Source organism: Mus caroli, unplaced genomic scaffold (assembly GCF_978045245.1).
Source record: "Mus caroli unplaced genomic scaffold, Mus_caroli_1 scaffold_18, whole genome shotgun sequence".
In the NCBI taxonomy this organism is placed as follows: Eukaryota; Metazoa; Chordata; class Mammalia; order Rodentia; family Muridae; genus Mus; species Mus caroli.
In genome coordinates, this window is record NW_028227273.1 from 67,766,944 (window position 1) to 67,786,046 (window position 19,103).

A 19,103-nucleotide genomic window follows, 5' to 3' on the forward strand; every position below is an offset into this window, starting at 1 on the left:
CTGCCAGCCTTACCCATTTCATTTCTTAAACAGTGACCACAGTTAAGCTCTGGAATGTGCTCAGGATGATGGACAACAAGGACTTAGAAGCCGAAATACACCCCTTGAAGAATGAGGACAGGAAATCGCAGGAAAACCCAGGAAACCTACCAAGAAACGAAGATAACCTGAAGAGCAAGCCCGTGCCTTCCCGCTTGTCCCGGTGCCGCACAGTGGCATTTTTCCTTTCCCTGTTCATCTGCCTCTTCGTGGTGTTTGTCCTGTCTTTCATCATGCCATGTCCAGACCGTCCCTCCTCACAGGGCACGTGGAAGCTTGACTACAACAATGCAGGTGAGCCTGCGGAGGGACAGCGCGGGCTTCCAGACCCTCCCCTTGCCATTACTGTGACGTAGCCTAGTCCCGTGGTCTTTGACAGTCAGCCCTAAGGGGCCCTGGGTTTACCTCTGAACCTGGAGGCTTTAGGAGCCTTTAGGGGGCTTGGAAGCCCTCTCGTGATCAGGTAAGTAAGCAAAGGCAGGCTCACAGGCTTTAGTGGAAACAGGTCAGTGAAACACAACCTGGCTGAGGGATTAGAGAAGGCGCCATAGCTGTGGAAAGCTGTGCCAGGCAGCTGAGTGCTCCTGACACGAAAGCCGAAGCAAACCACACTTTATTTCCTGCCCATGAAATTAGCCTTTACAAAAAACAATGGAAACAGTTCTAATTTTTTATTTTATTTTTTAAATTTTTATTTAGAGGCAAGTTCTCCCTTAGCCTCAGGATAGCTTTGGATATACTGTGTATCTGGACTAGTCCTGAATTCCTGCCTCCCACCCTAATGCCAGGATTATAGGAATGTGTGTGAACCACACTTGGCTTCATGTGGCACAGGAGTCTGAACCCAGGGCTCCCAAAATGGTAGGAAATCACTCTACCAACTGAGCTACAGCCCTAGTCCCCAACTCCTGCTCTGTTAACTAATTTATTGCCGGGCAGAGGTGGTGCACACCTTTAATCCCAGCACTCGGGAGGCAGAGGCAGGCAGATTTCTGAGTTCGAGGCCAGCCTGGTCTACAGAGTGAGTTCCAGGGCAGCCAGGGCTACACAGAGAAACCCTGTCTCAAAAAACAAAACAAAAACAAGAAACCAAAACAAATTAACTTATTACTTAATTTATTCATCCATTTGAAATTTAATATTTCAAAGTATTCGTTTCCTATAGTTATAAAGGGACTTTTTTTTTTTTTTTTTTTTTTGGATTTTCGAGAGGTTTCTCTGTGCAGCCCTGGCTGTTAAAGGGACTTTTTAATAAATGTAATTTTAGGTTTGTTGCTCCCACACCAGGGCACCAGGGTACCAGTCTGCTGACACTTATTTCCAGTTTTGCTTTCCAAGCAGCCGTCCTGGTGGGTTTGAGGGTTTCTCCTTCAGGGTTATTTGCTTGTTGTGTGTCACCGTGCCCCACTTATGTCACTCTAGGTATTGAACCCTGGGCCTCACATGTATGAGGCAAATACTCTAACACCTGGCTAATACATCGTCAGCTACTTTGTTTTTTAATTTATTTATACTTATTTCTGTATTTATTTATGTTATTTTCAAGGCAAGGTTTCTCCATGTAGCCCTGGCTGTCCTGGAACTTACTGTATAGACCAGGCTGGCCTCAAACTCAGAAATCCACCTGCCTCTGCCTCCATGTGCTGAGATTAAAGGCGTGCGCCACCACTGCCTGGCCTGTAGTATATAATTTTAACTATTTAGGATCTGATCCATTTTGAAGTTTTTTGTTTTTTGGGTTTTTTTTGTTTTTCGAGACAGGGTTTCTCTGTATAGCCCTGGCTGTCCTGGAACTCACTTTGTAGACCAGGCTGGCCTTGAACTCAGAAATCCGCCTGCCTCTGCCTCCCAAGTGCTGGGATTAAAGGTGTGCGCCACCACTGCCCAGCCATTTTGAAGTTTTGAGTGTGATAAATGTCTAATGTCACCTTCTCAATGTTTGGTTTTATTAAAAGCTCATCATCTGAGTCCTAGGATGCAAGGCAGTACTAGGCCTCGCTGATGGAGCATGGCTGTCAGAATTCCATGCCGGACTTGGAGGAACGTCTTCTCAACAGATGTTCAGATTTCTTTCATGTTATTTATTTTTTCACTTATTTTTTGAGACAAGATCTTTCTTTGTCCCCCTGGCTGACCTGGAACTTTTTGTGCAGATCAGGCTGGCCTCACACTCAGAGATCTGCCTGCCTCTGAAGAAACTGCTTGGACTAGTAAGGAAGACCCTGCTCTTATTGTGGCAGGGGACCTCACAGTGGCAAGTTGCACAGTGGGAACACCACACCAGTCAGAGCCTTCAGCTTGACCTTCCCAGTGACGGGCATGGCCCATGGAGCATAACTTGGGCTTTCTTTTCCAGTCACGTACAACTTCCTGGCTCTGGGAGACGTAAACAAGGACAAGGTTCAGGATGTTCTTTTTCTTTACAAAAATACCAACAGCAGTAACAATCTCACCAGATCCTGTGCTGATGAAGGCAAGTCTTGTTCATTCTGTCTACTACGGTGGCCACATGGGAAGAGGGCTCCCCTTCTCAGTTAGGTGGGGATTGAATGGTGGGGATTGAGGGAACCACTTCATCATGTTTTCTTCTTCATAGATTAGACGAGGTAATACTGTTAGCTCCCTTACTCTACCCGGGGCCACCACCAGTGCCCCACGAGGACCAGGGATATGGGGATAATAGAGGAAATGGGCTGTCATGTGACTGAGACACAGAATAAGGAAGACAGGAGGTGGCATGCGATAGTTTGAGACTGACCAAGTGGCTGCCACCTCCACCTTCTAGGCTTTTCCACTCCTTGTGCCTTTGTGGTTGCGGTGTCAGGAGCCAATGGCAGCGTGCTCTGGGAGAGATCCGTGGCCCAAGATGTCACCCTTGTAAAGTGTGCCACGCCACAGACACTGGACAGTGAGGAGCTGTCTTCTGCCTGTATCTTTGTGGGAAGACCTGGTTCTTTCATTGCGGTCAGCTTTTTTACAGGTCAGTCACCTGGGGAAGGTTCTTGATGGTTCTCAGTGGAGGGGTCAGTCCTGGCTCTCACCCAGGGGTTGGTGACTTGGTAGGAACCCTCCAAGTGAGGGTGTGACCATTTGGAAGTCAATGATGTCACCTCATGCTCTGCCATGTTGCAGCTGTGTCTTTGCAACCACAGTTTGCGTCTTGTTATGGATGCTGGCAGAGACAATTAGTGTTGCCTCCTTTGAGGTAATGGGCTACCTGTTTGGGCTGTGGAGGGCTGGACTGAGCCTAAAGATGCCCCTCTGCTCCTAGAACAAGTCTCTGAGCCAGAGGAAGAAAGGCATACCCACTCAACTTTCATGTGGGTTCCTGAGGATCTGAACTCTGGTGTTCACACTTGCCTGGAGAGTGCTTTAACCACTGAGCCATCTCCCTGCTTTGCTGCCTTTTTAGGTTTTTGCAAGGTCCCACGATGTAGCCCAGGCTGGCCTTCTACTTGCAACAAGTGTCCCAAATGCTGAGATTCCAGGCATGAGCTGCCTTTTCAAGAGGCTGCCTGGCTGTGCTTGTTCTTCCTTAACAAGACTCTTGGGCTGCTTGTACATACTCCTGTATCTAAGCGGCCTCAGGCTCCCAAGGAATGAGTGCTCCTGCGTGACTGTGCCATTCCTTTGTCATGGGATTTGGAGCCACTGTGTGTTTGGTTCTAGGAGAAACCCTGTGGAGCCATCCCAGCAGCTTTAGTGGGAACGTTTCCATCCTGAGCCCTCTGCTCCAGGTGCCTGACATCGACGGTGACGGTGACGGTACTCCAGACCTCCTGATCCTCGCCCAGGAGGGACAGGAGGTGAGCAACATGTTCTCATGTACCCCAGGCCCACTTAACCTCTAAAGCCCCTTCTCTACTTCTCATCCACATCTCCCTAAAGAGAATTTGTGTGACCACCCAGCAGTGGGTCCTCCCGGGCTCTGTTCTGAAGTCCACACATGCAACATACTGGGAGGCTCCTTCTCTGCAGGCAGCTTGCTGGCCTTCCTCATGAATAGCAGGATGCATAATGGCCATGTGTGGTTGGTGTGAGCTCTGATCCCACAGCTGCCATGCCTCCTCGGCTGTGCAGCACAGTCACACATTGTTCTGTGTTGTTCACTCTCTTCAAAGTCTAGACCCAGTGAGGATTGACTGCCTTTTTGAGACAGGGTTTCTCTGTATAGCCCTGGCTGTCCTGGAACTCACTCTGTAGACCAGGCTGGCCTCGAACTCAGAAATCTGCCTGCCTCTGCCTCCCAAGTGCTGGGATTAAAGGCGTGTGCCACCACTGCCCAGCTCCTCTAAACTCCTAAAGTTCCCCTTTCCCTCCCATGCATCTTGCTCTGTCTCTCCCCTACTGCCCTTTGCTGTGCAGGTCAGTGGAGCTCTCTATTCAGGTAGCACTGGGTACCAGATTGGCCACAGAGGCAGCCTTGGTGTGGATGGAGATGGTGCCGCCCTCCTTCATGTGACCAGAACTGGGGCTCAGTATATTCTCCTGCCCTGTGGTATGTTGGATGCTGCGTTCTTGGGATGCTGGGCTGAGCACTGGGTTTGGGGCTAGAGAAAGATGCATACAAAGAAATCGGTGACTGGTCATTTGTGGCCATTCCTGTTCATGCGCTGACACTTAATCAATAGTCAGGAAGCCCAAGGGATAAATCAGGTGTGGCACAATGTGGTTCCAGAAGTGGTCCCCATGGTGACTGTCCTGTGTTTTGCATAGCTGGTGCCCTCTGTGGCTTTTCTGTGAAGAGTCTCTTTGAGAGAATTACTGGGCGAGATGGCCATTTTAAGGAGGATCCCTACTGGGAGAGCATGCTCAATCACTCTGTCCACAGGAGGCTTCTGCACAGGTTGGTTGGCATAGTTGTTTAGCTATTTTATTGGGTTCTTATATCTACTTCCCTTCCAACCCCCCACACTCGGTAGGAGAGAAAGAAGTTTAGAGGGCAGAGGGGGAGTATAACTCTAGGCTACTTCCTGCTGATTAGGGATGTAGGGTTCCTAGGGGCAAGTCCAGTCTTCCTCATCAGAATCTCCCTCGAGCCAACAAGCCAGCAATCCAATAAACACAACAGCAGGGATCAGCAGCAACAGGGGAAGCAGCAGCCACCACAGGCCCTCTGGATGCTCTCCCACTTACAGCCTCTCCATAGTCCCCAGAATTAAACTATCTGCAGCTGGCAGAAATCACATATATGACGCAAATCATAGTCAACTGCTGTGAACCAGCCTTTATCCCACACCTGAGATTAAAACAAAAAATATTCACATAATTGGGTTTTTAAAGAAACCACAACGTTCACTGCACGGGTTTGTCTGACACACAGGCCTTAGTTAGGGACAGCCTTGTGTGGAGCACAGGCCCGCTGGGCCTTGCAGTCCTATGAGAAACTGGCAAACAAAGGCAGAGAGAGTTGAGACAGCTGGGGTGGCTCATGATGAGTACTCGCCCTGCATGGTTGAGTCGCTGGCTTTCATCCCCCAGCAGTGAAGAATATCGGATGGGAGGACCATCCCTGCTCCACAAACGGAATTTCATTCTTTCAAGCCAGGGACCTGAGAAACATGGGGATATACTCTGAGGGCCTGAGGGAAGCCACCCCCAGCAGACCTGTCTTGAAGGGCCCATCCCAAAGACCACATATGTCTGCCTCTCCACCCCACCTCCTTGTTTAGTCCTGGAGCAGTTCGCTACCTGATGAATATCCCAGGGAAAGCTGGCCAGGACTTGCTCGTTGTGACCTCTGAGGCCTGCATGTTGCTGGATGGACAGGATCTGAAGCCCAGGTGGACCCTTGGTGAAGCTCAGGTTCTGAGGTGTGTGCAGTGACTGCTGAGCTTGACCAGGACACCCTGCTCAGGGCCTCAGCCGGGCCTGCTGGCTGGCGGGGATGATGGGTAGTGGGCTAGAAGTCCAGAGTTCTCCTGTCTGTACTGGGATCTGTCCTTTATCCCTGGAGGGGCTGCTGAAACTGCTGGTCATGGGTCCCAGCCCCTCATCCTGAGTCCCAGCCCCTCACCCTGGGTCCCAGCCCCTCACTCTGGGTCTCAGTGTAGGTAGCTCCATTTCAATTCAGGAGCATGCAGCCATGAAAACTTCATCTCAAGTCCCTCTACCAAGACCTTCTATGAGGTCTTCTTCCTTAATCCTTCCAGAAAACCTATTCTTGGCCACTACAAACCTGACACCTTGGCTGTTGTCATTGAGAATGGAACCAGCACTGATAGACAGGTAGGCTGGGCTTCACTGTGAATTGAGAGTCGAGCACACAGCGCTGAGCCCGAGACTCTGCCCTCAGATGGCAAGGTGGTTCAAAGAGCAGCCCTGTGGCTGGCATGGCTGGGCTACACATGAATATGCAGGTTGCGGCTGTCTGCCAATAGTGTCCCCACCCTCCCCAGATCCTACTTCTGGACCTCAGTACTGGGTCTATCCTGTGGAGCCAGCCCCTCCCAAGCCTGCCTGGGGGCCCACCATCCACCAGCCTGATGACTGCAGACCACCGCTCAGCCTTCTTCTTCTGGGGCCTCCATGATCTTGTGAGCGCTAATGAGATGGTATGAGATCACATGCTCAGGAAATACCCCATGTTGGGATTCAAGGCCAGAGGGACCAGACCCAGATCCCCCTGGATGATGCCAGGGCTGCTGGACTTCCAGAAGTCCGCTGAGTGTAGTGCAGACCTGTTGGGTGGGGGTGCGGGCCAAGGGGGAAGTATCCTGAAGGGCCTTGAGGCTGTTGGAGAAGGATCTTGGAGGTAGGAGCAGACCTGTAATAGGGAGGGCAGGTGCAGGAAATGGGAGTTAGCCTTATGGGGGACACTGGTAGACACACTTGTGAACAAGGTACTTGGATAGCAGCTTCTGAAAGTAGCCCGAGAGCTGCCCAAGAAAGTTCCAGGAGTTCAGAGGCCTGCTGAGGTGCAGCTGTGGCCTAGATAATGACAGGTGAGTGCGACACCTTGCTCCTCTCACTTCAGGATCCCCCGGATGTGCAGCACAGTCTGTATATGTTCCACCCGACCCTGCCTGGCATCCTGCTGGAGCTAGCCAACGTGTCTGCCAACATCGTGGCCTTTGATGGTGAGCATGGGTTCAGGCACTGGGACCAGGTCTTCCCCTCCCATAGCTCTGGCTGGTCCTGAGCAGCACCGACTGTTCTCCCACAGCTGTCCTGTTTGAACCAAGCCGCCACGCTGCCTATGTGCTCCTGACAGGCCCAGCAAGCTCAGATGTGCCTGGCCTCGTCTCTGTCACCAAACACAAAGTGCAAGACCTTGTCCCAGGCAGTAGAGTGATCCACTTGGGTGAAGGCAGCTCAGACAGCGACCAGGCTATCCGGGACCGGTTCTCCCGACTACGGTACCGGAGTGAGATATAGGTGTTGTCAGCTGGAGCACACGGAGAGATTCCAACTGTGAAAACGAAGCCTCTTGGAAAGCTGGCCTGCTCTCGGCTTTCATGCTGACCTCACTGCTCGCCCTGATGATTCGGGCTCTCTGGGAGCTATGGCCTTACCAGTTCTACCCAAGGATGTTGAGGGTGGGGGGCACCTCCATGTCCTCCCTCAAAGGTCTCACTGTGTGGCCCATCTGATCTGGTCAAGTAAGGCTCCCTGGGCTGGCTTGGGCAAGGCAGGCTCAGTCATCACTTCCTGCCTCCTTACCTTCTCCCAGGAAAGCCACTACTGTGTGCTGTGCTGCTCTCCCAGGAAAGCCACCACTGTGTGCTATGCTACTCTCCCAGGAAAGCCACCACTGTGTGCTGTGCTGCTCCCTAGGCCCTCTCAGACCAGCCTGGCTTTCCCCATGTCGGCACTGTCCCTCAGGGGTCACGAGGCTCGGAAGCTGCTTCCCCACAGCAGAAGGGAGCGTGTCTCCTGGAAAGTGAGCGACGCTGAGTCTGACTGGGAGCCTCGAGGGATTTCCAGACTGCTCACCGAGTCAGTCCTTTGCCTCAGTACACTGTCCCTGCACCCTGGCACAGCGGGCACGTCCCTTTCCCTACTCTGGTGCTTACCTGATGGCAGTCTCACCTTGTGCCTTGTTTGCTGTTCCTGAAGCCCAAGGGCAACAGAGCAGCAGCTTTGCCCAGATCACATCCATAGCTCTGTAGCCAAAGCAGTCCCATCACCCCAGCCACCATGGAAACCAACACAATAAACGATTTGCACTGATGGGGAAAGCCCCCGTAGTCCAGCGTGAGCCTGCAGTCTGTCTGGATGTCTTTCTGCTCACAACAAAGGGGGGCTATTCTAAGTCATATACTCTGGGATCTGTTATGGAATGCAATGAAATGAAAGTCGGGTAAGCATTGGCTGCCACAGCACAAGAGAGCCTGGAGGGCTTCTGGGCTTGGTCTGAGTATCAGTCCTTCTGAGAACCCTTTGAAGTTTGCAGAATTTAGACTTGTTCTCATAACTGCACATGTACAGAAGGCCAGAGTGTGCACAGGTGTGCCTGCGGAGTCAACATGACGACTGAGGTTGGTCCCTCAGCCCTGCAGAGTAAAGGTAACCTGGCATACACGTGACCCCGACAGAAGGGAGATGGGAGAGGGTTATCTTCAGATTTCAGGAGCCTGTCTCTCCAATGCTCAGGATGAGATGCGGGGTCCAAGGGCACCCACCATTCTCAGTGCCCCACACCTCGCTCCCCACAGCCCACCTAGTGGCTTTTGAGGACAGTCACCAATTTTATGGCCTTTAAGGGGCCAGAAACCCTCTAGCCTGCCATAGTTTCTTAGGGTCCTGGGGCTTGCTCTGTGGCTGGGCACACCTGCCGCAGGGGACACTGGACGGGTGGCAGCATCCTGTCTACCCACAGCTTCTTTCACAGGTTTCTGGTTCTTTGCTGCACTCATGCACCCATCTTGGTGCCCTTTCCCCTCCTCAGACTAAGTGCAGACTAACACCACTGAAGCCTGAGAGCGGGGCTGGGTCCCTCATCAGCACAAAGTGGACAGGCACCGTCCATAGTAACCACTTAAAGAAAACTGCATATAAATCATATGTAACTCAGGTATATATGGAAATCAGAAGACAAACTCTGGGAATCACTTCTTTTTTTTTTTTTTTTTTGAGACAGGGTTTCTCTGTGTAGCCCTGGCTGTCCTGGAGCTCTGTAGACCAGGCTGGCCTCAAACTCAGAAATCCACCTGCCTCTGCCTCCCGAGTGCTGGGATTAAAGGCGTGCGCCACCACGCCCGGCTGGGAATCACTTCTTTCTGTCATGTAGGTACCATGTAGGGGGTGAACTCAGGTCACTCGGCTTAACAGCAGTCACCTTTACCCACTGAGTCACCCCACCACCCCCATGGTGGCCACTTTTTATACCAGAACCACACCCTTGATCTTTCCTCCCCACCCCCGACCCTCTTCACACACATACACACCAGTCCATGACATATTCACACCACAGATGCCACCTGCAAACCTGCCACTCCTCCTACATAGCACCCACCATGCATTGAGCCGCAGACACTCAAGCCATAGGCTCAGGCAAGCCGGGCCCACAGAAGCATGGACTGTGCAGGGGATTGAAAGTTTTATTTCTGTGAAAATGGGTTGTGAAGGGAGACTAGAGAGCAGCTCTATTGGGAGCTGCATGGCAGGAGGCCCCATCTTTATTTCTACCTCTGGGGTGGCACTGGACAACCTGGACAGGAAGACTGGATGCCAGGGCTGCCAGCTTGACAAAAACTTGCCCTATGAGAACTGGGAGCCCTGTAGTCAGGACAACAGTGTGCTGTCGCCTTTCTATAGAGCTGATCAGACGACAGGTGGAAGAGATGCCACGTACAGCAATGGCATGGCACCTGCAGACATCGTCTCCTAAGAAGCCACCGGGTTTAGCCTGAGGAGAAGGATTATACACAGGAGGAGCCTTCCTGACTGGGGTGACATGGCCAGAGACTGACACCTCCTCATGCGTCACTGACTTGACATTCTAGAGCTGAGACAGCCTAGTCCTGAACTGAAGACTACAGAGTACCACCAACTCTGAGGACCTTGTTTTTACCTTTCTTCTAGAACAAGTTCTGTCCTGGCAAGGATCAGCCCATGAAATCTTGGCCTAGAAATCAGCTGGGACAGTCTCTTCTAGGCAGGGGAGGGCTTACTTGGTGGAGGCTAAAGGACCTCATAGCAAGGCTAGACCCTGTACACAGAGAAGCCAGTGCTGGGGTCTCTTCATTAGGAGAACACAACCCCACAGGGTGTCAGGCAGGTGATGGTAAGGTGAGGTATGCAGCAAGAGCTACTCCCCATCGGCACCTTCAGGGGAGCTGGTTGCTGCAGGCTCCCTGGGGGTAGACTGGAGAGCAGGGCTGGGGCTTGAGTGCAGAGGCTTCCGCAAGAATGGAAATGGCCTGGGGACAAGAAAGAGCTGAGGGCACAGGTCTTCCCCCTGCAGGGTCCTCCCTGCTCAGTGGCCATAGGGAGGCTCACCAGCGCTTTGTCTCCAGTGGAATCACAGCTTCCTCCAGCAGGCCCTTGTATATGTCAGACTTCAGGAACCTTGGATAGGAGTCCTACAAGAGACAGCGTCACAGTCTGACTCAGCATTGGTGGGACATTGCTGAAGCATTGCTGGGACAACCTTCTGCTCATAGGCCCTGCAGGACCCTGCTGGGGACCAACAATATCCATCACTAGCCCAAACCAGGACCTAGAGAGACCTGACACCCATCTGGTGAAGCCACTAGATTGCAACACATGGGCAAGGGACACGGCGTTCACACAAAGGGAGGAGTGGAGCACCTCCAGCCAAGGAGGAGGAGCTAGGGTGCTCCTCGTACAGAGACAGGGCAAGGATGTGGGACTTTTAACTGCACAGCTGAGCAAGCTGATGGTTCAGACCTGCAATACCAACCCTGGGGAGGCAAAGGGAGGAGGACCATAAACACATGGATAGCCTGGGCTACATAGACAATAAATAAGTAGCCATGCTCTAAAGGGCAGAGCACTCCATAGAAAAATCTCGAAAAACCTCACTAGAGTCCAGGCATAGTAGTACACACCTTTAATCCCAGCACTCAGCAGACAGGCAGGCATTGTGAGTTCAAACCCAGCCTGGTCTACACAGTGAGTTCCAGGACAGACAGAACTTGTTTTGTTTTGGTTTTTTTTTTTTTTTTCCAAGACAGGGTTTCTCAGTGTAGCCTGGCTGCCCTGGAACTATTATGAAGAGACCCTGCTCAAACAAAATAAGAGAAAAACCATACCAGAGAGCAGGAAGCCAACAAGGTCTGGAGGGACGTGGAATGCGACCATTGAGGTGACAAAGTCAAAAGGGAGAACTCACAAGTTAGGGTTAAGGGACATACAGAGATCCACCTCTTCTCTCTCTCTCTCTCTCTCTCTCTCTCTCTCTCTCTCTCTCTCTCTCTCTCTCTCTCTCTCAGGCTGACCTAGAACTCAACAGAGTCTGCCTGCCTCAAGTGCTGAGATTAAAGGTGTGCACTACCATGCCTGGCTTTTGTTGTTTGTTTAGGGTTTTGTTTTGTTTTTTAAGAAAACCTTAAAAAAAAAAAAGCTAGGCAGTGGTTGCACACGCACACCTTTAATCCCAGCACTTGGGAGGCAGAGGCAGGTGGATTTCTGAGTTCGAGGCCAGCCTGGTCTACAGAGTGACTATACAGAGAAACCCTCTGTCTCAAAAAAACATTTTTTAAAAATGGTGTGATGGTGCATGTCTGAAATCCTGGCACTTGGTGGCAGAACAGGGTCGCGAGTCAAAGTCCCTTGTAGCAAACTCGGGGTGGATCGGATCTATATGGAGGTTGTCTGTCTGTCTCTAAGGACACTGTGCTAGTTGGTTGCTGTGGGTTGGAGACTGTCTCTAAGGACACTGTGCTAGTTGGTTGCTGTGGGTTGGAGACTGTCTCTAAGGACACTGTGCTAGTTGGTTGCTGTGGGTTGGAGACTGTCTCTAAGGACACTGTGGTGGCTCTGGGTTGAACCTTATGAAATGTGTTGAAATTTTTTGAGATAGGGTCTCACTCTGTAATCCAGGCAAATCTTGAATCCACACAGATCCACCTGATTCTGACTCCCTAATAGCAGGAAGAAAGGCTTACATCCCCATGCCCTAAAAAGTCTAAGAATTTATTATGCTATTAAACAACATCAGGGAGCTGAGGCAGGAGGATCACCCACAGGTCAAAGGCCAGTGTGAATATTTATACATAGTTTGAGATTTCAGAATGAGAGGCCCTGACTCATACAATCTGAAAACCCCCATTAGCCACTCTGAACAAATACCAAAGATCCAGCTTAGTGTTTTAAAACTGATCAGTAGAGCTTTGCCTCCATCTGTCCTCCGTATGACCAGAGGATGCACAAAGGGTGGGTGGGAAAGGGACAGCCCCGTCAACAGTAGGCAATGTGGAGTCTGAATACCACCACCACACTGAGCAGCAAGTTGACAGAGGTAATGCCCATTCCTGATGGAGCCAAACAGACCAAACCAAACCAAACCCAGAACTAGAGAAAGAGTGGGGGTGAGGGGTTTGGACACCAGAATGTGGGAGGGACCGTGATGGCCGGGACACCAGGATGTGCCCACCTTCTTCATAAGCATGTAGATGTGAAGCTGTGCTGCATCCAGAACATAGCGGTGTGGCTGGCGCAGCCCCTCCAGGGTCCGCTCCATCGTCCTGCTGTCAATGTTGATCCAGCGGGCAGCTCCAGGGGCCAGGAACTGCCTGAGATACGGATGCTACAAGTGTAACCCACGCTGGGCCTAAGTGATGGCCAACTAGCTTCCACTTCCACACACTTACTGATACACAGAGTCCACCAAGGTGGGGACCTGGGCCTGTCCGCCAAAGCGCAGCTCCTCACATGCCTCCCAGAAGCTGAGGTTTTCCGCTAAGGACAGGGCAGCAGTCAGGGTTAAGGGTTCTCACTGAGAAAACCTGGGGCATGGTTCCAGGTAGCAGCCTTCCTCTCTTGGGGGTGCCTACAGCAGGAAGGGAGGTGTCTCACCACTGAATTCCTTCTGGAGAAAGTCCATGAAGTGGGCACGCCCCACGGGATCATCCAGGAGCTCCCGGAAGCTGAAGCTCCATCGCTCAACACGGAGTTTTGTGGGGGCAGCCACACTGGGAGTGGGGGAGGAGAGAGCGCGAGAGAGTGGGCTATTCATCCTGTCGCCAATCCAGGAGCATTTAACAAAGGCACCCAAAGACCGGGGGTCTTACTTGGGCGCATTCATAGCCCAGTAGGTGACATCATCTGTGATCCAGGGGTTGCTGGGCAGACACCCTGACATGATGGGATCGTGCGGCCCGTGCTGGCTGCTGAACTTCAGGTACCTGGGGGATCCAGAGGGCGGTGCAGGGTGACCTGGGGACTAAGCTGTTGTACAAAGGGTTGGGAAGGGACTCTTGCTGCCTCTTACTCACGCCTCGAGGCAGACAGAGGACTTCACCCGGTTCCTGCCCAGTGCCTTCCTGAAGCACTCGATCTAGGACACCAGAGCCGAGTCAGGACCGGTGCTGGGCAACCGGCTTCCCTACCCCCCAAGTCCCTTGGACCTACCTCACACTTATAGAAATCCGAGCTCTAGGTCTGAAAGACACAGTTGGCTTGGGTTACACAGCAGTCTTCTGCGATTCAGTAACACCACTGTTTCCACCCAGGCCTGAGCCCTTGCCCCACCAGGATGTAGCAAAGAAGGGCTCAGACCTGCAGCCCGGTTTTTAGAGCCCTCTCCTCCTAGCCCTCAGGAAGGACTCTCACAGACTTTATCCAGGTACTCTGAAGATGTTCTACAAAACCCTAAGGCTGTTTAGAAATTGCGCACTTGTTATTAACCCAAATACTTCCCAATGACTTCAAGTGTTGTTGCTGTTGTTGAGACCTTTCTTTGGTTTGTGCTGGCCTTGAATCCACTATGGAGCTGAGGACACACTTATATTTATGATCCTTCTGCCTTCACCTCCCAAGTACTATGATTAGAGGTGTCTGCCACCATCCTTGGCACTTAAAATATTTCTGTTTGTTTGTTCGGTTTTGTGGGGGGTGGAGAGTGGGAAGAGCAGGGAGTTGATTTTTTCTTTTTTTCTTTTTCTTTTTGAGACAGGGTTTCTCTGTGTAACAGCCTTGAATGTTCTGGAATTTGGACTGGCCTCGAACTCCACGTGCCTCTGCCTCCCTATGACTGGGACTAAAGGTGTGTGCCACTAAGCCTGAATATTTGTTTTGAGACAGAATCTATTTCTGTAGCTCTTGCTGCCTTGGAACAACTTGCTATATAGACCAGGCTGGCCTTGAACTCCACCTGTCTCTGCTTCTCAATGCCAGCATGCCTGGCCTTCAAAGTCTTTTCAAAGACATGTATATTGAGAAATCTTTCTCTGGGGAGCCTGGTTTAGCTGAGTCACAGCCCCTCTAGGCAGGTTTGTATGGCTAGACTGGAGGAGCCACCTAGCAGACTGGCCAACTATTCCCCTGGCATGGTACTGAGGTAGGTGGACGACGCCTCTGACTTCCAATATCCACCCTAGCTCTCTCTGTTTTTATATACAAAAAAGTTAGGGGGTGAAGTTAGCAAGACGTGATGAGATAACAGGATTTGTTCTAAAAATTGGGTTTGGGCGGGAGTGGCTGTTGCTAGTAGGGGCATTGCCACCGCCTGCTGCATTAGTTAAGGTCTGTCAGTGCTGGGTCCCATCTTTTCTAGTTTGGAGGTTACTGAAGGCTTTGGAGGGAGGGGCCTATGGACCCAGAGCCCTCAGGCCAAAGCCTTGGGGTTCTCACTTCACCTCCCTGGGGACTCTGCTGCTGTTTCAGCCTGGGGGAAGAGGGTCCTGCCCTCCCCTTGGGGCTGGGACCACCACTTACTTGCACCCAAGGCAGCAGGTAAGAGAAAAGAGGACAAGCATTATTAAGGGAGCCTGAGGGTGGGGTCCAAGAGAAGCTGAGACCAGGCACTTGGTAAAATAGGGACCTTGGAGTGGCTGCATTGGGGACATTTAGGTGGATCAGATGACAGACAAATGGACAGGTGAGCGGTGCAGTTAGGTTGAGGGTGTCAAGTGCTTACCATCTGCATGTGACTGGGGTTGTAAGAGCCCCTTTCAGGACCCTGCTCCAAAATGTTAGGTGCCCCAGGCTGCAGGAGGATGAAGAGATGAGGGTGCTGAGCCTCACGGTCTCCAATGCCCTTAACTGTTTGGTGTTGGAACTTGGGAACTGAGATGAGCCCTGAGCTGGCCTTGAACCCCATCTCTCTGCCCACCCTGACTCAGGGTGATCACCTTGTATAGTGAGCAGACCTCAAGTCATGTGCTAGAACCTCTGTTTCCCAGCGCTGCCCCACCCCACCCCCACCCTCACCCCCCACCACCAGTCCTTCTGCTGCAGCTGAGATCAGCTTTCACCTTGTGGCCTGGGACTCTCAGCCCTGCATTGGCTCTTATGTGTCTCCCTTAGACAGCGTTAACCTGGCTTGTTCTGTGGTCTGGGACTAGAGGCAGCCTCAGACCTGACCATGTCACCTCTGCATTGTCAACCAGGAAACAAAGTTCCTTGCCCACAGCTTAAGAAAGCAGTTTTGAGAGGGTCTTTTAGTAAAGCACACAGACCCCTTTAGCCTCATTCCCAGGGAAACTCCTCCACTCTCACCACATGAGGACTCACAGGGGGCTTATTCACCAGCCAGTATGTCTGCTCCTGACACGAAATGACCATTCTGTCTCCCTTCTGGCGCTGCTTAGCAGCCCTGGGAAGAGTAGGCAGAGGTGAGAGGGAACTGATCCTAGCACAGCACTCCCCAACGCTCGGCCACGGGCAGTGGAATCTGTGATGTTAAATTCTTGGTTCCAAGGCTGCCAGAGACCAGCTCGGCGACACCCTGAACATTCTGAGCTCTGTGTTCCACCAGCTGTGGTGTGGTGTCTCACCGCAGCTGCTCTCGAGCCTGCATCAATACCAGATCCCATGCATGGTTGATCTTCTTGTGCAGCAGGGCATAATGTTCCTGGAGGGCAGCAGGGTATCCAGTGGGTGAAGTTGCTAATCCCCACACAGGCCTACCTCTGGAATATGGGCCTCAGCTCTCAAGGACACTGCAAGGAGTTAATGATGTGTGTGTGTGTCCCTACCTGGTACAGAAACCAGCCCAACCCATTGGGCTTAAGCAGAGGCTGCCTCCCCTTCTAGGAACCCTAAGCCTCCCCCTCTGGGGCCCTTCCCAGTGAGGCTGCAGTGCGTGAGCAGGGGTATGTGTGGATTATCTAGTAGCCTAGGCTGCATGCTCTGGCTCAAGGGGTGAGTCCTTGCTGGACTTAGCCTGCTGGAGGGCTTACCTTCTCATAGTCCACTAAAGCCCCTTGTTTTTGGATGTTCTTCTTAGCCAGATAGATGGCTGGAAGGACAGGAACATAATGCGGAGGGCCATCACTGTAAACCCCATGGCCTTGCCCTGGGACCACCCATTCCCAGTCTGGATTTACATCCATCCCACTTACCATAGTCTAGCTCAGCAGCTGGCCACATAGTGCTTGTCCAAAAGTAGGGTGTCTTGTGTTGTGCAGGGAAAATGACATCCAAAGACATTCCCATTTCTCTCCCAAGTACCACCCACCACCTCATAGCGCCCAGCAATGACTGGTCAGAGGGTGCATCCGTATGAGATGCTCCAGCTGACCACTGCTCATTCTCTTTTGGGAGAAGCGGGGGTTGAAACAGAGTTTCTCCGTGTAGCCTGGACTATCCTGGAACTCATTCTGTAAACCAGGGTGGCCTCAGATTCACAAAGATCCTCCTGCCTCTGCCTCTTGAGTGCTGGGATTAAAGGTGTGCGCCACCACTGCCCGTTCTTTCTACCTGGAACTCCGGGTCCTGTAAAAGGACTACCTCCCTGACTCGGAATGCCAGTGGAACCTGATAATCCAAGGATGTGATCACAGTCTGAGCTTGGGTTGGCCTGGACTCACCCACTGAGATGCAGGGATCCTATCACTACACCCGGTAGACAAAATTTCAAGGATGAGACCTGCTGGAACCCCAGCTGAATGCCCGGCAGACCTTTGCGTGAGTGCTGCAGCACCAGAAAGTTGAAGCTCCCTGGATTTGCCTCAGTCCAGATATTTTGTGGGGAGGAGACGGGTCCGCTCTAGTGATGTCACAACGTCCCGCTCCAACCCCAGTAAGCTCCACCCTCCCTAAGTAGGGGTGCACCCTGCAACCCCGGGCCTGACCTGGAACCTGTAGGGGGTCTCGTCCGGCCTGAGTGTCAGGTCTCGGGACTCACGCAGTGGGTAGATGTAGCCGTGCTGCGCCAGGAGTGTGCCCAGGTGCAGGGCTTCTAAGGAGAAGGAAAGTGAGCGCCCTGCCAGTCCCCGCCCCAAGCCGCGGTGCGCCGACTCTCACCATCCTCCGAGATGCAGAACTTCTGAACCAGCCATTCCACGAGGTCTCTGCCTACACAGGAGAAGCGAAGTGGGCGGAGACCGCGGCGCCCTGCTCCCCCAGGGTGTCCACGAGCCTCACCCGCTACCGCGTGGGGAATGACAGTGATCAGAAGGCGCTGGCTCCGCATCTTCACACCCTGGTCAGGGTCCTGCATACTCACGACCACCCGCTCCATCTGAGAGCGAACGCGGGGGGGGGGTGAGGGGAGTGATTCAGATCGCGCACACTTGCCCCCAGGTCACTACGCAGGGACAACAGACTGGGGCAGTAAAGGCCGGGACCCCAGCTACCCAGTGCTGTTATTATGAGCTCCCAATGGTTTCCTGGGTCTGTTCATCCCCCTCACCTGCCGCGTTCCATACCCTCTCTCCTGCCCAAACTCTATGCCCACAGGCCGAGGGCCCACCTTGCTGAGATGCGGTCTCTGCATTCGGGAGCACCCGCCGTGGGGTGTGCAGCGGGTGACCGTGGCCATGGCGGACCTCCGGAGAGGAAACGCCCCGCCCCATGCCGGCCCCGCCCGCTAAGGTTAACCGTGTGAGCCTCGAGACACATGAGATACACGGGTTCTCGCACCACAGAGATGCCTGAGCCCTCGCAAGGTGTGACTTGGGATAGCCTGCAGTGTGGGCATCCTGAAACCTCAGAAGCCTGAAAGCAGAAGAGCCTGTCTCTTAGTCTGGTGGCTTGCCTCAGGGCTTGGTCTCAGAGATGGGATTTATCACTGAAGCCCTGGAAGAGGACAGAGTGTAGCCAGATAGATCAGGTTGGAAACAGTGGTTTAGGGTCTTGAAGTCTCAGCTCCATTCGTGGGTCAGTAAGGAGTGCAGAGACCAGCATAGTCAGGGTTGTGGGGTCAAGGGTGTGGCTTGACTGGACCTAAGAGTATCCTTTCACAGATACGACACGTATGTAGAGCCATAGGGTTTGTATGATGGCAGCCTCACCTGGCAGGTCATTGATCCATTTATAAAAGTCACGAGTGGGTTGTTTCTTCTTCTGAAGATCGGATGCCCTCTTTCTCTTCCCTACCCCTGGAATGCCAGGGGCCACAGGAGGGGTAATTGGCCTTACTGAGACCAGGAACCTTCAACATGGCATTTGAGTTTATCCGATGAATCAGAGTGGCTGGAAAGGTGTCCTACCCAGATATGGTACATCACCCAAAGATCCCAGGCTTCTCCCAGTCCTACTTCACTTAAACACAAGGTCAGGCTGGTCCCAGGCCAGCTGTCCTCCCTGGGTGAATAGGCAGCTCTAGAGGTTGCAGGCTGCTGGCAGCTGAAACTATCCCCAGTGTCTAACATTACACACTTGCCAAAGGGCACAGGGGCATCTCCCTGGCATCTTGGGCCTTCTTGCAGGATCTTGTTTTGGAAAGGTGGTGGACAGTGTGGTCACTAGCCCAATACCTCAGCATTCATGGTTGGCACAGCAAAACAAAGGTGGGCCTGCTGCTTGGATACGCCCAGAAATGCAAGAAACTGCTTTGCACTACTCCTTCCTTAAGCTGATCCAGGCCTTTGGTTCTGCGGTCCTCAGCTGAAAGCCCAGCTCACCAGTCACCTGCCTTAACTAACCAACATTCCCTTCCATCCCTCGGTCTCCTCTGCACGTCAAGATTAAGAAATCCCTCAGCATCTACT

General features: G+C 52.4%; 2 protein-coding genes across 8 annotated transcripts in view; one reads left to right on the forward strand and one right to left on the reverse strand.

The window, feature by feature from the left end:
- Fam234a (family with sequence similarity 234 member A) overlaps positions 1 to 8,239 on the forward strand; it is a 32,951-nt gene extending 24,712 nt beyond the window's left edge. For all 4 annotated transcript variants that reach the window (XM_021149025.2, XM_021149026.2, XM_029471343.2 and 1 more), the window contains 11 exons: positions 34 to 333; positions 2,396 to 2,512; positions 2,825 to 3,019; positions 3,709 to 3,845; positions 4,405 to 4,537; positions 4,756 to 4,885; positions 5,712 to 5,852; positions 6,192 to 6,267; positions 6,438 to 6,593; positions 7,016 to 7,118; positions 7,205 to 8,239. In XM_021149025.2, the coding sequence (XP_021004684.1) occupies positions 66 to 333; positions 2,396 to 2,512; positions 2,825 to 3,019; positions 3,709 to 3,845; positions 4,405 to 4,537; positions 4,756 to 4,885; positions 5,712 to 5,852; positions 6,192 to 6,267; positions 6,438 to 6,593; positions 7,016 to 7,118; positions 7,205 to 7,416 (1,668 nt within the window). In that variant the 5' untranslated portion in view covers positions 34 to 65 and the 3' untranslated portion in view covers positions 7,417 to 8,239. The remainder of the gene's footprint in view (positions 1 to 33; positions 334 to 2,395; positions 2,513 to 2,824; positions 3,020 to 3,708; positions 3,846 to 4,404; positions 4,538 to 4,755; positions 4,886 to 5,711; positions 5,853 to 6,191; positions 6,268 to 6,437; positions 6,594 to 7,015; positions 7,119 to 7,204) is intronic.
- Positions 8,240 to 9,573: 1,334 nt separating this feature from the next.
- On the reverse strand, positions 9,574 to 17,957 carry Rgs11 (regulator of G protein signaling 11). 4 transcript variants are annotated; one of them, XM_085832731.1, is made up of 17 exons: positions 17,864 to 17,957; positions 17,536 to 17,632; positions 17,416 to 17,466; positions 17,244 to 17,350; positions 16,512 to 16,563; positions 16,350 to 16,408; positions 15,945 to 16,021; positions 15,682 to 15,763; positions 15,086 to 15,154; positions 13,579 to 13,602; positions 13,443 to 13,504; positions 13,239 to 13,352; positions 13,024 to 13,139; positions 12,819 to 12,906; positions 12,602 to 12,740; positions 10,483 to 10,565; positions 9,574 to 10,403 (listed from the first exon to the last, which is right to left on the reverse strand). In XM_085832731.1, exons 1-17 carry the CDS (start codon positions 17,930 to 17,932, stop codon positions 10,292 to 10,294), a joined length of 1,401 nt encoding a protein of 466 aa, XP_085688857.1. In that variant the 5' UTR covers positions 17,933 to 17,957; the 3' UTR covers positions 9,574 to 10,291. The 4 variants fall into 4 exon arrangements, with proteins under 4 accessions (XP_085688857.1, XP_085688856.1, XP_085688855.1 ...); XM_085832730.1 differs by having other exon boundaries at positions 17,804 to 17,938; XM_085832729.1 differs by having other exon boundaries at positions 17,416 to 17,632; positions 17,864 to 17,954.
- Positions 17,958 to 19,103: the final 1,146 nt, after the last annotated feature.